General features: G+C 40.3%; 1 protein-coding gene and 2 long non-coding RNA genes across 15 annotated transcripts in view; 2 read left to right on the top strand and 1 right to left on the bottom strand.

Moving 5' to 3' along the window:
• The window catches only part of RALGAPA1 (Ral GTPase activating protein catalytic subunit alpha 1), a 290,205-nt gene that overhangs the window by 205,797 nt on the left and 67,628 nt on the right, over positions 1-16,780 (top strand). For all 13 annotated transcript variants that reach the window (XM_040333074.1, XM_040333068.1, XM_040333064.1 and 10 more), the window contains 3 exons: positions 6,467-7,319; positions 7,994-8,065; positions 14,820-14,943. In XM_040333074.1, the coding sequence (XP_040189008.1) occupies positions 6,467-7,319; positions 7,994-8,065; positions 14,820-14,943 (1,049 nt within the window). The remainder of the gene's footprint in view (positions 1-6,466; positions 7,320-7,993; positions 8,066-14,819; positions 14,944-16,780) is intronic.
• On the bottom strand, positions 9,122-10,325 carry LOC120920781. The gene is made up of 3 exons (XR_005744771.1): positions 10,103-10,325; positions 9,882-10,013; positions 9,122-9,494 (listed from the first exon to the last, which is right to left on the bottom strand). It is a non-coding gene; the product is annotated as an uncharacterized LOC120920781 (long non-coding RNA).
• Positions 10,641-11,935, top strand: LOC120920780. Its single transcript, XR_005744770.1, has 4 exons — positions 10,641-10,679; positions 10,769-10,927; positions 11,017-11,148; positions 11,541-11,935. It is a non-coding gene; the product is annotated as an uncharacterized LOC120920780 (long non-coding RNA).

Genomic DNA, 16,780 nt, shown 5'->3' with positions numbered 1-16,780 from the left:
AGCCATTGCAATAAAAACCGTAGGATAAAGTTACAGTATATAAAATATACAGTGAAATCGAAATGTATTAGGTCAAAAGCAAGAACTTCTTCCAAGGAAAATATCCACACAGATCTGATACTAAAACATAAACAATAACAATTGCAAAAATTCAATGTAAAGAGGATAAAAAGAAAAAAAAAAAGGCGGAGAAGAGGAAATCTCCTCCTATCACCCCATCGCCCTCCTCATACCGGTACTATATTGAAGCATATTAGTATCGCTACACAAGAGGTAATCGGCTATTTCATGTGTATAAACATTGTATGGTGAGGAGACCACCCAACCCCCCCAGACACCCCTAAAGGGAGTGTCCGAAGGAATAGGAAGGCCCCCCCCCCCCCAACTCTCAATTAAACATTACGTGACCCCCGGTATAGATAATAAAGAAGAGGAGGGTCAAGTTTTTGCAAAATCAAACATTTTTCAATGTCAGGAATAACCTGTGAACTAGAAGTGATGCACATTCTATTTTCAAATCATTGCAACTGCTTTAACGGAATGACCCTAAGAACCTTAAATTGTTGAAAAACATGTGAAAAGTTATACCATAACTCAGTACAAAACCAAGTTATGTATCTTCAGAGAATCGACAAAACGTAAAGAGAAGTAAAGAGAAAAAAAGAGAATAGATACATATAGTAAAAAAGAAAAAAAAAAACGAAGGGGGGGAAAAGAAAGAAGGCCTACCTGCTCAATGTATACGTCAATACACAGCGATCAGTGCTGCTAATTACAAAGGGTGTAAAGAAACACCCCAAAAGCGAGCCCAGGGTTCCCGGATAGCTTAAAATGTTATGTTTTCATCTAATAATGAATTGATTAATTTTTCTTGTTCCATTATCCAAGAAACTTTTCTTTTCATTATTAAAATAGAAACGGTTGATTTTTTCCACGCTTTGGCAATGGTGATTCTAGCACCCGTAAGAATTAAAACAATCAGTTTTATGGTATCCCTGGGAACTTGCGGAATAAAGCCGTTAAGTAAGGCGATCGCTGGAGATTGATGTATGGCAAAACCAGTGACTTTTCGAATGATATGAAAAACTTTGTTCCAGAACCCACGGATCTTGGGACATTCCCACCAAATATGAATCATTGATTTTAAACCCTGACAGCCTCTAAAACATAGAGGGGAGGAGGTGGGATACATTGAGGCTATTTTTGTGGGACCTAGATGCCATCTAGTAAACATTTTAATATTTGCTTCCACAAGTGATATGTTAAGAATGCCTTTTAGTGATCTAGAGAAGTTACCAAACCAATCCTTTAAATCCCAGTCATTTTGGGTATCCTTTTCCCAGGCTGGCATATCAGGTAGTTTATTAGTATTAGAGGCTAGTGACTCATATATTACCGAAATCATACCTCTCCTCTCCTTGGCCTGTTCACATATAAGTTCCTAAGGCGTGAAACCTCCAGCCATAGAATTACAATCTCATAGTTTATGGGTGAAGTTAGAGATTGTACAGAACCTAGATCTTTCTGTAGGAGGAAGACCAAATTTGTCAATGAAATATTCCATGGAAAGGGTACCAGAGCGAGGAAAAAGTGTCCAATGCTGTACACCCCATTGTCACACCACCATTTGAAGTTTTCTATATCAATATCCAAGGAAAATATTGGGCCAGAGGTTGAAGCTTAGAGATCAAGGAAGGAAGACCCTGAAGTGATTCCCAAAATGCTAAGGATTGTGAAAGAGTTGGAGGCAAAATAGGAGGCCTGCTTTTGGAAGGGCACCATAATAAGCTTTCCAGCGAGAAGATTGGTGAAGCCTGATTTTCAATAGATATCCAGTCGGGTTGTCCGATCTTAAGATACAAGCCTGAAAACTGCGCAAGTCTAGCAGCCTGGTAATACCATAAAAGGTTTGGGAGTCCTAACCCACCTTGTGTGGTGAGATTTAAAGGGCTACGGGAAGCTATTCGTGGGCCTTTCTTATTCCAAATAAATTTAATTATTTTACCTTGGAAGGTTTTCAGGTGATTTCTTTTGATCGGAATAGGCAGTTAACGGAAAAGGTATAAGAGTCTAGGGCAGTGATGGCGAACCTTGGCACCCCAGATGTTTTGGAACTACATTTCCCATGATGCTCAGCTACTCTGAAGAGTGCATGAGCATCATGGGAAATGTAGTTCCAAAACATCTGGGGTGCCAAGGTTCGCCATCACTGGTCTAGGGAGTAGTCATCTTGACTGAATTGATCCTGCCTATCCAACCAATATTGTGAGAGTCCCAGACACCAAGATCTTCTACTAATTTATTGTACATAGGAGGATAGTTAGCCTGATATAGGTCTTCAAACTTAGATGTAAGATTAATACCTAAGTATTTGATGGAGGAGGTACTCCAGCTAAATTCGTATTTATTTTGTATATATGAGACTTAAGAAACTGGTAGTAATATGTTAAGAGCTCTGGATTTAGTCATATTAAAACAGTGGTTCACCCTCCATAACAACATTTTAGCATAAAATTAGGCATAGTAGCGCGAGCTACAGTATGCCTGTATTTATTTTTTTAGCCCTGTACTCACTGTGCAATCGTATATTGAAGATTCCGACTCCCCGCGGGGAATGGGCATTCCTATCCAGAGGGAAGGTGATTGACGGCCGGCTCTGGCACGTCACGCTCCCCGAAGACAGCCGGAGTAGGTCTCGGCTCTTCACGGCGCTATACGGCGCCTGCACACAGACTATGCGCAGGCGCCGTGAAGAGCCAAGTCCTATTTCGGCTATTTCCGGAGAAGCGTGACGTGCCAGAGCCGGCCGTCAATCACCTTCCCTCTGGATAGGAATGCCCATTCCCCGCGGGGAGTCGGAATCTTCAATATACGATTGCACAGTGAGTACAGGGCTAAAAAAATAAATACAGGCATACTGTAGCTCGCGCTACTATGCTTAATTTTATGCTAGAGGAAAAAAATGTATTTTTTTTTTTTTTATAGGGTGAACCCCCGCTTTAACCTTGAGACCTGAGACTTTGGAAAATATATTAAGTAAAGAGTAAATCTCAGATAAAGAGGAAATTGGAGAGGTAATAAATAACAAGAGGTCATCTGCAAACAATGCACATTTGTGATTGTCTCGATTACATTGGACTCTCCTGATGTTAGAAGGATGTTTTATAAGATCCGATGAGTCCAAAGAGGAGTTCCTTAGGAACCTAGGGACTTTACCAATTTTCTCTTCCTCAGAGCTCCTGCAGGTGAAAGTTAACACAAAGCTGGACCAAGAATTTGTATCCTGAATTCGATATCTCTATCGGCGTGGTCTGGTTGCAGGGTTTAGCAGCATGAATTTGAGGAGGAAATAACTGTTTTTCAGGACTGATATCTATTTTGTGCACAATCCTTGTACTAACAGTAAATTTCCAGAAATGTCTGAATGGCATTTATAGAAACCAGTGGTCGTTGTGGGCATTCTATCTATTTTCCTGCCATGTTTGCTTTTAGAAACACAACTTTTGTAATAATTAGTTGTTTTTTTTGTGTGTAATTTTTACATTTGCTCAGTCTAATAACCGTTCGTTTGCATAAAAGTCACACATACACCAGTCTTAATTAAAGTAGAGGAAAAGTAATTGCATGCATACGTCTAAAGCTTTTCTAATATTGTCAATGCCTGAGGCCGGATCTCCTAAATACAGATGAATTGTGAGCCTTCACTGAGTGTATTGTTTAATTATCAGATGCCAAGTTAGAGTGGTATATTAGCGAAAAGGATGAGTTTGATATTCTGCCCTTAATTAGAAGATGATCAGATTTGCCTTCCCCTGGTGACCTGTAGTTAAACTCTGAGGCCCAAAGGGACCATTTCTCATTGTTGTGTTAAGATGTGATATAAAGGCAGAGCATTTACTATTGAACTGAAGCTCAGCTGTAACTGCATTGTTCTTTGGCAGGTCATTTTCACTTTGGCGCTAATCGCATAAAGCTCACATTTACACCACTCATATAATTTTTTTTACCAAGCTGTCTGTTAATAAATGATAGCAAAAATTAATATAGGAAGTTACATTGTTTCATTGTGTAATATTAGTTTTGACTCTTCTGTCAATACATATCCAGCGATAACTAATTTGGCTAAAGAATAGTCGTTATCTATTTAGAAACATTTTGGCCTGACCGTGTCTGTTTTCCAGGTCTGTCCCCTATAGAGGTGCCAGGATTGCCTCTTGATATGGGCAACACCCCCTTCCAGAATTACATCTCCCAAGGGCTTTTTCCCTGCACAAAGTGTATGGGCAGGCTCTTGGCAATCAAGGCAGCAAAAAAAAAGTATGCTGATATAAAGTTACTGAAAATAAATATCTTTATCCTGGTGTGTTGGCTATGTAAACCAAGCCTTTTGTCTGTTTATATTATTGTAACTTGTGATTTAACCTTTTGTTATTTGTCCTCTGTTAATGACCCTTTGGTTTTGCATATTTACATACATTTTTATGCACTTTTTTTAATCACTTGACCTCTGGAAGGTTTTACCTCCATGACCGGTCCATTTTTTGCTATTCAACATCGTCCTACTTTGCAATTGCTTGATCATGCAACACTGTACCCAACTAAAATGTATATAATTTTTTCACAAAAATCTAGTTTTTGTGAAAAAATTATATACATTTTAGTTGGGTACAGTGTTGCATGATCAAGCGATTGCAAAGTAGGACAATGATGAATAGCAACAAAATGGACTGGTATTTGATCGCCACTAAGATTTTTTTATTGTATAAACGGAAAAAAATAAACATTTGGGGGGACGGGGCACGGGGACAGTATTTTCTACTTTTTGTTATAAAATCTATCCAATAAAATCAAATTTCTTTATATATTTAGGCCAAAATGTATTCTGCTTGCATGTCTTTGGTAAAAAAAATCATTGGTTTGTGTGAAAGTTATTGCGTCTATAAACTATGGTATATACACTGGAATTTGCGCAGCTATAGGCACTATACTTGTAATGGGGGTAATCGGTAACTTATAATGTGACAAGCAATCTGACACTAACTGGAAAGCACACAAACTAGCACTGATGTCGCTAGTGACACTAATACAGTGATCGGTGATAATAGTGTGCACTGTACTAATGACACTACTGGGTGATGGGAGTGATCAGAAGGGCAATCAAGTGGTTACCTGTGTGCCTAAATTGTGTATGTGTGCTGATTTTACTCACATAATCCTGTTTTGATTTCAGTGAGAAGATACAGCTCGATAGCTGTTTTGTGTTTGGTGTTCTGTGTGTTTAGAAACACAAACTCTGTGTTGTGATTGGTCACAGTCGATCAGCTGATATGCAGCCAAAATAGTTGGCTACAACCTGCTGACAAACTTGTATTTTGTCCAATTACAGCACAGGTCAGCAGGGGAGCGCACACATACATATCCGAAACCCAGGAAGTTCACTGCAATGTATGGTACGTCACGATGCCTGGCTGTGGCGCCCGCTATCAGTAAATGTACTGTTAGCAGGCCGAAAGTGGTTTCTGAGTCCATAATTCTCAGCCATACACATCTGTGAGTCATGGTCAGGGTTTATAACCAAGGGATAGGTTTTTTCATTCTGTAATATTTTACTGCTGTATTCAGTTTAAAAGTCCTCATGCACATGGCCTTAAGCACATTTCAAAGTGTTTTTTGTTTGAAAATCTGAATGCAGGTGTATTGTTTTTAATGGGGGGTATGCACACAGGTGGATAAACATGCACGGCACTCAGATCCGCAACCAAAGATTGAAAGATTTGCATCCAAGGACGTGCATTTACATTGATGGAAAAAGTGCATTGTGGTATTGGGGGAAAAAAGCAGGATGACAGAGAACTACAATTTTATGCATTAAAAAACTTGCAAGCATTTTACGTATTTTACGCAGGAACTTTTGTGCCAAAAAAACTGGGTTATAGGCAAAACTCTAAAGCACTGTACACACGATTGAATATCTGATGGAATCTAATCCGATCGTCGGATATCCGATGAAGTTGACATTCATCAGCCTTGCCTACACACCATCTGTCAAAAATCCGACCGTGTCCAAACGCGGTGACGTCAAACGATACGACGTGCTGAGAAAAATTAAGTTCAATGCTTCTGAGCAAGCGTCGACTTGATTCTGAGCATGCATGGATTTTTGAGCGATGGACTTCTACACAGACGATCGTTTTTTTTTTTTTCTATCGTTTTTTTTATCCATAGGAAAAGGTTGTTTTTTTTGGGGGGTTTTTTAACCGATGGGAAAAAAAACGATGGGGCCCAGTCATCGGACCAATTGATTGTGTGTACAGGGCTTTATAGCTATGTCCATATAGCCTTAATAATTCAATTTTTTCTCACTTTTTTATTTCCATTAATTACATAATACTCAATTTGTTATTGTATTTCTAATGTTTTATGTCCACAAGATAATATATATCTATCTATTTTTTTTTTTTCCTAGTGAAAATACCCAAGCAACAAGGCTTGATCCCAGTAGCAGCACGGACGGTTATTACGCACCTGGTGAATCATTTAGGACATTATCCAATGAGTGGAGACCCCTCCATGCTCACTAGTCAAATCTGTGAGAATCAAGACAATCCTTTCAGTGACAGTTCAGACCTCTCCCCACAGCTCTTCCACAGCCCCAACCTCCAATTCTTTTCTTTGAACAGCACTACACTGGTTTCCTGCTTGCAGATTCCAGCAGAAGAGAAGCTACCTCCTGGTGAGGACCTGTCTTCTGCCAGCTCGATAGTGCGTGTTATCATGAGGGACCTTTCAGGTAAATACAGTTGGGAATCTTCCATCCTTTATGGACCTGCACTAGAATGTTCTGGACAAAAGTCTCAGTGGTCTTCCCTTCTACCTACTTTTCCTACATCTTCTGTTAACCTAGAAGAAGAACATTCGACTAGCCAACGGGAATCTGAGGAGTTTTCCGTACTCCAGTCAAGGAGGAGAGGCAGGGAATCTCTGCCTTTATGGGACAGCTTATCAGATGAGGAAGATGCCCTTGACTGCCTTTTGCAGTACCTGGGAGCCACAGGCCCTGAGTGCCTTCAAAGAGCAGGAATCCCTCTGAATGTTCCTTCACCTCCACCTGCCTGCTTCTCTGAGAAACTAGAGAATGAGGTCAGCAATGCCATTTTAAAACAGAGTGCAGAAGAGAAGGAGTTTGTGGAGAAGCATTGCAGCAATCTGCACATGAGGGCAATGCCACAGGAGGAACCAGCCAACCAAAAACCAGAGTCGGCCTTCTACTACTCACGACTGTTGCTCAGTATCCTTGGCATGAACTCGTGGGAGAAGAGGTAAAGCTTGTCCTTGTTATTACATTGTTATGCTGCTGTTTGCTATAATGCAGCATGTACACTGTATTCTGTTAGGCTGCTTTCACATTGGACAGCGGAGGTGCGGTGACGGTATAGCCGCGCTATTTTTAGCACCGCTATACCGTCGTATTTACCGCAATATTCGGGCGCTAGCGGTGAGGTTTTAACCCCTGCTAGCGGCCGAAAAAAGACCTGGTATTTGTGGGTATTGGGGGAAGGAAGAGTGTAAGGGCTTGTGCCAATGGACAAATACAACTTGCTTTAAATATTCGTTTGAGACCTTTCTAAGAACATACAGAACTTGACAGTTGCAGTTGACCCAGGGATTTAGTTACCGATTACGAGGCCCGAGCACTCTCATATTGCAAAGAGACAAAAGCATTGTTAGTCTTGTGTAACTGTGGACTTTTGGATATTTGACAATATGGATTTCGTGAGCTTTCTGTGGTCCATCTGGCATTGGAAGTTCTTCAAAGATTAAAAAAAAAAGGCAAGTTATGGTGTTTACTACTGCCTTGCAAGACCAGGCAATTGGTGCATATCTGTGTTTCATTGTTTTTAAAAAAATATTAATTTTAGATGTCTGTAGAAAATCGATTGTGATGTAAATGTGTTTAACTTCTGGTTTCATAGTTTTATATTCCATTTTTCAGGAGAAATTTTCACCTCCTTAGGAAAAATGAAAAATTATTGCGGGAGCTGAGAAACCTTGATTCCAGGCAATGGTAAGGGCTGTGTAGTTGGCTGATGTTTGTCTGGGCATGCAGTGGTGTTATGTGACAGGTGAAAAGTAAGGCCAGCCATACATGTATTGAAATTCGGCCAGTTTTGCAGGGACTGATGAATTTTGATCCATGTATGGGCACGCTGACTGTACAGAAGTACCAATCCACCTCTGTACAACCAGCCTGTCAGGTTTCTCCCAATCGATCAGTGCTGCTCCCTATAATCGGTGTGTTCTGATTGCAGGGCAGTCAGTACACAATAGCACAGTGGGAGTGATTCTCTCATCCGCAATGGGTGTGTTTTTTTTTTTATTAAAAACAATATTAATGAATGGGCTGCCAAAGTCTTTTGCCTTTCAGGATACGGATATGATTGCTGGCAATGCTTGGTATTAAAGGTACAGTCTCCAGAGTGCTAATGCTTTTTCTTCCAATATTTAGTGAGTCATCAATGTAGAATAGGCATGTGCATCTCAAATCTCTGCTAGTTGCATGTTTGTAAATGCTTGATGCTTTATTGGCTGCATTCTGGGTCAGTGACTCACTAAGTTATAAAGAATAAGAACCGGAACCATGCACAATATTTCTACCCTGATGGGTAAATTTACATTGTTTTTTTGTTCACATTTGTTCAAGTAAAGGTTTGAGAAGTCTAGCGTTTCTGGTGCTAAGTCTGTAAATACTAATAGGTCCACTCCATCATATTTTCCCCCATATTTGTGCTTTATCTTCATATAGTTGGAAGCTCACTATAACATTTCGGCGCAGCTCTGCTGATATACTTAGCGGTTTTCTTATCCTGTGAACTCTTTCTATCTTAAGGCCGTCTTCTGCTATATTATCCAAGAGAGAGGGTTAACTATTTTGTTTTTTATTTTCCTTGGATCTTTACCTTTTTTTTTTTTCTGGTAAAGCACGGATCCTTGGGTTTTTTTTTCTCTTTTGATTCTCCAGGTCCTCTAGTTTATATAGTATTCTCGATAAAGGAGGGAACTAGGGGCTAGTTTTTGGACTTTTTAGGCACGATTTGGTTGGTCAAAATATATATACAAGAAAAGAATTTTTTCTAAAAAATAGATTTGTTTATTTTAGATATAAAATATCATAATGTGTAGAAAAAAATAATAGTACAGAAGAAAAAGTATTGCCGTTTCCAGCACAAAAAAACATCTAACAGGCTAATCTAGGCAAGCCTATCCATGAACATTGACAGGAATATATACATAAATTATAACAAGGTATCAACAATAAAATTGAACACTTCCAAAAATAATTGGAATAAGGTGCATGAATGTAATTAGTAATCCTGTCACGTTGTGGAAATGCAGGCAGAGAAATGTCTGCGGTGGTTTGGCTTGCTGCGTAGGTGGACTCGACCGGTTTCGCGCTTTAGCAGCGCTTCCTCACGGAGTCAGCAGTGTAGTTTTAACTATAGAACAACATTAAACAAAAACACACAGAAAGAAAAGTAAAAACAGTATATCAATTTGGATAATAGCGCTGGTGAAGCAATAAAATAAATAGATATACATATGAATATATATACGGGCAAGTGGAAGTAGGAAAGAAAAGGGGGTAAGGAAGAGAGAGAGGGGGGGGGGGGGGGGGAGGAAAAAGGAGGACATGGGGGGGGGTGAGGGCAGGGAAGGGAGGGGACGGGAAGAAAGAGCATATAGTCCTGATAGGTGAACGCAACCCCAGAGCATTTCCTCAATGATACAGTGGGAGCGAGGGTAGGTATATATATATATAGAATATAGAGTAATTTTGGGAAGAAGAGGATAGTAGAATAAAAATAGCTGGTATGGGTACTTACAGATAGTATTGCTTGGTAGGGGGATCGATATATAAATTTTCTGTCAATAAAATGAGAAATAGACTGTGTCCGGGCTGCTGGACGTTGTAAAAAATGTAGGGGAATGACCCGCATAAACTAAATAATAACAGTCTAAAAGGTAAGAGATAAAAGATAATACAATGAATAGAATATCAAGCTGGTATTAGATAATAGCAAAAGTGATAAAGGGGACATCCTACCTTCAATGAAGGAGGACAGGGCTTGAGGAGAAGGGAGAAGGTAGAGAGCGACCACTACCTTCTAACAATCCTCAAATAAATGCAACATTTCCTGGTAGTAGAAATGAGAAACCAGAGCTGGATGCCGGCTGATAGCCAAGAATTAAGGCAATGATAAGCCTAGTAAAATAAAGAGAAATATGTAACCTGTTAGTTACAAAAAGCAGCCTCGAGATAAAAGAAAGGGGGGGTAATAGGAAGGGGCATACCTGGTTCAGTATTTGAGATGGCACTCTCCTCCACGAGTCTCCCGAGAGACTGCAGCAATTCGGTCTTGTGTGCAGGGGTTTAAATAGGGACTCGCTCAGTGCGGAGAGGACGTAGTGCACGGAGGTGCGTGTGACGTCATCCGCAGCAGCCGCGCGTCTCCTCACCATGTGTGTGCGCGGCTGCTGCGGATGACGTCACACGCACCTCCGTGCACTACGTCCTCTCCGCACTGAGCGAGTCCCTATTTAAACCCCTGCACACAAGACCGAATTGCTGCAGTCTCTCGGGAGACTCGTGGAGGAGAGTGCCATCTCAAATACTGAACCAGGTATGCCCCTTCCTATTACCCCCCCTTTCTTTTATCTCGAGGCTGCTTTTTGTAACTAACAGGTTACATATTTCTCTTTATTTTACTAGGCTTATCATTGCCTTAATTCTTGGCTATCAGCCGGCATCCAGCTCTGGTTTCTCATTTCTACTACCAGGAAATGTTGCATTTATTTGAGGATTGTTAGAAGGTAGTGGTCGCTCTCTACCTTCTCCCTTCTCCTCAAGCCCTGTCCTCCTTCATTGAAGGTAGGATGTCCCCTTTATCACTTTTGCTATTATCTAATACCAGCTTGATATTCTATTCATTGTATTATCTTTTATCTCTTACCTTTTAGACTGTTATTATTTAGTTTATGCGGGTCATTCCCCTACATTTTTTACAACGTCCAGCAGCCCGGACACAGTCTATTTCTCATTTTATTGACAGAAAATTTATATATCGATCCCCCTACCAAGCAATACTATCTGTAAGTACCCATACCAGCTATTTTTATTCTACTATCCTCTTCTTCCCAAAATTACTCTATATTCTATATATATATATACCTACCCTCGCTCCCACTGTATCATTGAGGAAATGCTCTGGGGTTGCGTTCACCTATCAGGACTATATGCTCTTTCTTCCCGTCCCCTCCCTTCCCTGCCCTCACCCCCCCCCCCCCTTTCCTCCTTTTTCCTCCCCCCCCCCCCCCCCCCCTCTCTCTCTTCCTTACCCCCTTTTCTTTCCTACTTCCACTTGCCCGTATATATATTCATATGTATATCTATTTATTTTATTGCTTCACCAGCGCTATTATCCAAATTGATATACTGTTTTTACTTTTCTTTCTGTGTGTTTTTGTTTAATGTTGTTCTATAGTTAAAACTACACTGCTGACTCCGTGAGGAAGCGCTGCTAAAGCGCGAAACCGGTCGAGTCCACCTACGCAGCAAGCCAAACCACCGCAGACATTTCTCTGCCTGCATTTCCACAACGTGACAGGATTACTAATTACATTCATGCACCTTATTCCAATTATTTTTGGAAGTGTTCAATTTTATTGTTGATACCTTGTTATAATTTATGTATATATTCCTGTCAATGTTCATGGATAGGCTTGCCTAGATTAGCCTGTTAGATGGTTTTTTGTGCTGGAAACGGCAATACTTTTTCTTCTGTACTATTATTTTTTTCTACACATTATGATATTTTATATCTAAAATAAACAAATCTATTTTTTAGAAAAAATTCTTTTCTTGTATATATATTTTGACCAACCAAATCGTGCCTAAAAAGTCCAAAAACTAGCCCCTAGTTCCCTCCTTTATCATTTATACCAGGACGTGGCACCCTCTTTTTACTTTATAATATCCACATGCACACTACATGTGAGGATATTGTTACCTCTTTCCTTTTCATATATAGTATTCTCCTCTGTTCAAATTGCAGATCCTTTACTTGTTTTAATTTCGTTACTTCTCAGGTTTATTTATCCATTTTTTTTTCTTTGTCTCTTCTACCCTCGTTAGTAATTGGCCCAAATCGACCCGTAATATAGAGATTTCTGATTTAATAGAATTCTCTAGTCTCATTTCCAGTTTCGTTGGCATTTGAGCACATGCTCCTTGTTCCTCCATTTTACTTGTTTCCATTTCACTTTCTGTGCTTATGTCTTCTCTGAAATTCCTTTATTTTTTCCAGAGTCTTTTTTATTTCTTTATACCCTTGTTGGTGTTTCTCTATTCCTGGACTCTTTGGACTCCCGTCTTTTGTCAAATGTTTCCTGATCGCACTTGTATTTGCTTTTTCTTTTGGAGTTTTTGGTTCATTATCTTTTATCGTTCTGCTTCTCATCGTGTTTTTTTTCTTTAAGATTTTCCATTTCCCCAGGTTGCTAATAGTCTTGGTAAACTGTGTATGCAATTATATGTCTCCTTTCTTTACCATCAACCCTCTTATTTTTTTTTTTTTTTTTTTTTGCCTCCCGACTTATAATATGATCAGTGAGGGTGTATATTATTTATTCTGGAAGTGTTTCTGGGAGTACCTTTGCCTAAACCCTTTTTATGTGGTTCATAGGTCTTTCATACACAATTCCAAACTGCAATTGACAGGCAGTTTCATAAATAATTCTTCTACAGTTTCATCTACTATTTATCTGTGGTTTCATGTGATATTAATAAACTTTTAAACTCTGTTCAGTTGTTGCTTCGACCAGGTCTAAAAATGTTAACACTGTTCAGTACAGAATATATAAGATAACTCGAACAAAATACTTTATCCCAGACCAATGCTAGATAGTTCATAGGCAGTTCCTAGACTGTTCATAGACAGGTCGTCAACCCTTCCATAGACAGTTCATACGTACTTTCATGAGTAGGTCATAAGCAGTTCTATAGCCAGTTTATAAACAATTTCAGACCAAGTTCATATATTCATATGTAATTTCCCTTACCGGCCAATGGCCGTACACTGTTTCCTACTACGTACCAATGCTCTTTTTTTTTTTTTTTTTTCTTCTTCTTTTTTTCATATGCATTTTAAAAGCAATTTCATAAGCAGTTTATATACTATTTTTTTATTTTTTCCTAGCTAATTCAAAGACCATTTCATACGCAGATCCTAGGCATTTTGAGAGTAATTCGAGCGGTTTCATTGGCAATTAATGTTATCTTTGTTGATCTGCGATTTCATGGGCAGTTCATATACGATTTTCCTAGGCAGTTCAAAAGCAGGTCATAATAATTTCATAGGCAGTTCATTCCTGAGTAAAACATTGAGTTTATCACTTTAAGTGTAGGTAATCACTCACCCTTACTTCTTCTCCATTTGCTTCCTTCCTGCTAGCTTCTCAGAGAACTGCGCGCCTATTCAGTAGCTCTGCCTCTTTTCTCCCCTCTTTAAGATTTTCAATGCGAGGGGTTTCAATGTTCACAGAAGAGATGGGGGGGATTTAGGGATGAGTGCAGAAACGACCCCCAAAAGAAGAGAGAAAAAAACACCACAGGTCTGGGACATCTAGGATCCCCCCCCCACTCAAGCGCCACATAAATCACGTCTCAATGCTCACTGTTCACTCCTACATTCCCTGACCTTCAAACCGGCTCTGATATTACCATTCAGTCTATTCACACAGCACTTTACTTTTTCTCCTCCTGGCTGTTCCTTCTCTGTCCACAGCTATCAACATACATCTTGGTGTCTGCAGTCACCGCTCCCCTCTGCTCTCCTCAACTTGCTCGGCTCCTGGGACGCTGACAGAGAGCACCAGAGTGTCCATCTACCTTATCGCCCCCTCCTCAGCTCAGGTCCCTCTCTCCGCTCAGTGCCGTTCCATGCAGGCAGGGGGATGCCGCTCTGCTTCTCACCGTGTTTTCCCGCTAGTACATTACAGCGCTGTATCGTTTTTTCGCCGCAGGTCGACATCCAGCATGTAGGGGGGCGTAACAGGACTCGGCAAGGGTCAGGCCATCCGACATGGGGAGGGGGACCACATCCTCTCACACCATGGCTCTTCCCCCGGTCTTCCTCGGATCATCTATTTAAGCTTCCACTCGGTGCCATGCTCAGGCCCTGCCACATCACATGGAACATGTCCTGTTAATCCGCTGGCCGCCATGCTGAAGCTCAGTTTCAGGGTCTTGGCAATCTTCTTATAGCCTAGGCCATCTTTATGTAGAAAAACTATTATTTTTGTCAGACCTTCAGAGAGTTCTTTGCCATGATGTGCCATGTTGAACTTCCAGTGACCAGTATTAGAGAGAGAGCGAGTGCAATGACACCAAATTTAACATGCCTGCTCCCCATTCACACCTGAGACCTTGTAACACTAATGAATCACATGACACCAAGGAGGGAAAATGGCTAATTGAACCCAATTTGGAAATTTTCACTTGGGTGTGTACTCACTTTTGTTGCCAGCGGTTTAGAAATTAATGGCTGTGTGTTGAGTTATTTTGAGGGGACAGCAATTTTACACTGTTAAACAAGCTGTACACTCACTATTTTACATTTTAGCAAAGTGTAATTTCTTCAGTGTCGTCACATGAAAAGACATAATAAAATATTTACAAAAATGTGAGGGGTGTACTCTTGTGAGATACTGTATGTATAGAGAATCTGAGATTTAACTTTTTTTTTTCTTCTTCTTCCTGTCAGCCGTGAAACGCACAAAATAGCAGTGTTCTATATTGCTGATGGCCAAGAAGACAAACAGTCCATACTCTCGAACACTGGAGGCAGCCAGGAGTATGAAGACTTTGTTGCAGGACTTGGATGGGAGGTAATAATCCTCTGTTCATATCTTCCATAAAAGAGCACTGCTACACAATTTAACAGCGGCTTCACCAAAAATATGGGCTTTGTGTTTTTTTGGTTACGAGGTTATTGCCATTACGAGGAGGTCTAACTCTTCTCGTTGGATATTTTACTAATTTTATTTGTTGGATATCAAAGGAGAAATAGTGGTAGGGTCTCTTTGTGCCAAAAGTTCTTAGGAGATGTAAAAAGGGACCACCTCACTTTTTATATTTGGACACGTGACTTATTCATGGGTCAATGGATTGACCCATGAATAAGTCACGTGTCTAGTGACGATACGCGTGGGGGAGGAGCTTGAGTGACGGGACGCACGGAGGTGCCGGATGAGGAGCCTGACAAGCTGAGCAGCACACACGCACATACGTTGCAGCCTTATTACCATTGAGGATTCGTGAGTGATATTCTGTGTACTGTGAGACGCCAGTATTCCATCATACGGTATCACACTATTGGTCTTTCTCTTTTTTCCCTGCATATTTGAGCATTGAATACATGGTGGAAAGCACACTCTGACCTGACCAGTTTGATTGTTACAAACCATCAAGTTTCTGAACCCACACATTGTGTATGTGTAGTCCGGGAAGGTGTTGCTGAGCTGTCCTGGGATTGCAGCATCAAGGGACTATATACTAATGAATTGTGGAACTCATTTTTCTTTGTATATATTGTTTTTCTCCTCCAGTATTTTTTGATGTGTTAACACTTCACTTGATCAGTTGATCTAGCGCATTATTATATATATATAAATCTATTAGAGATGGCAGCAACATTAGGAGTAGCCAAATCAACAGTTTGGTTCATTCTGAGGAAAGAAGAATGCACTGCTGAGCTCAGCAGTGCATTCTTGTCTTGGATGTCCACAGAAGACAACTGTGGTGGATCTTGGCAGGATCCTCTCTATATTAATGAAAAACCCATTCACAACATCCAAAAGGACACTCTCCAGGAGTGGGCGTATCATTGTCAGTCTACAATCAAGAGAAGACTTCATGAGAGCAAATACAGAGGGTTCTCCACAAGGTGCAAACCATTCATAAGCTTGAAGAATAGAAAAGCCAGATTAGACTTTGACAAAAAATATAAAAAAAAAAAATAGCCAGACCAGTTCTGAAAAAGAAGTCTTTGGATGGATGAAACCAAGATTACTCTGTACCAGAATGACAGGAAAAAAAAGTGTGGAGAAGGCTTCGAACCGCTAATGATCCAAAGCACACAACGTTATCTGTAAAACATGGTGGATGCAGTGTGATTGCATGGGCATGCATGGCTTCCAGTGGCACTGGGTCATTGGTGTTTATTGATGTGACAAAAGACCGAAGCAGCCGGATGAATTCTGCAGTGTTTAGAGATACTGTATACTGTCAGCCCAGATGCAGCCAAATGCAGTAAAGTTAATTGGACGGCGCTTCACAGTACAGATGGACAATGATCCAAAACACACTGCAAAAGCAACCCAAGAGCTTTTGAAGAAAAATAAGTGGAATATTCTGCAATGGCTGAGTCAGTCATCAAATCTCATCCCATTTGAGCATGCATTTCACTTTTGCTGAAGGCAAAACTAAAGGCAGAAAGACCCACAAACAAAGAACAACTAAAGACTACTGCAGTTGAAGCCTAACAAAGCATCAGAAAGGAGGAAACCCAGTCTTTGGTAATGTCCATGGGTTCTAGACTTCAGGCAGTAAAGGATTCTCAACAAAATTATTAAAAATTAACATTTTATTTATGATTACGATATATTCATGTGTCCAATTACATTTGAGTCCCCTGAAAATGGGTTGTCTGTGTATAAAAGTGGT

The sequence above is a fragment of the Rana temporaria genome, chromosome 13, assembly GCF_905171775.1.
Source record: "Rana temporaria chromosome 13, aRanTem1.1, whole genome shotgun sequence".
In the NCBI taxonomy this organism is placed as follows: Eukaryota; Metazoa; Chordata; class Amphibia; order Anura; family Ranidae; genus Rana; species Rana temporaria.
Note: the sequence above shows the minus strand (reverse complement) of the source record. Positions and strands in the feature narration are given on the sequence as shown.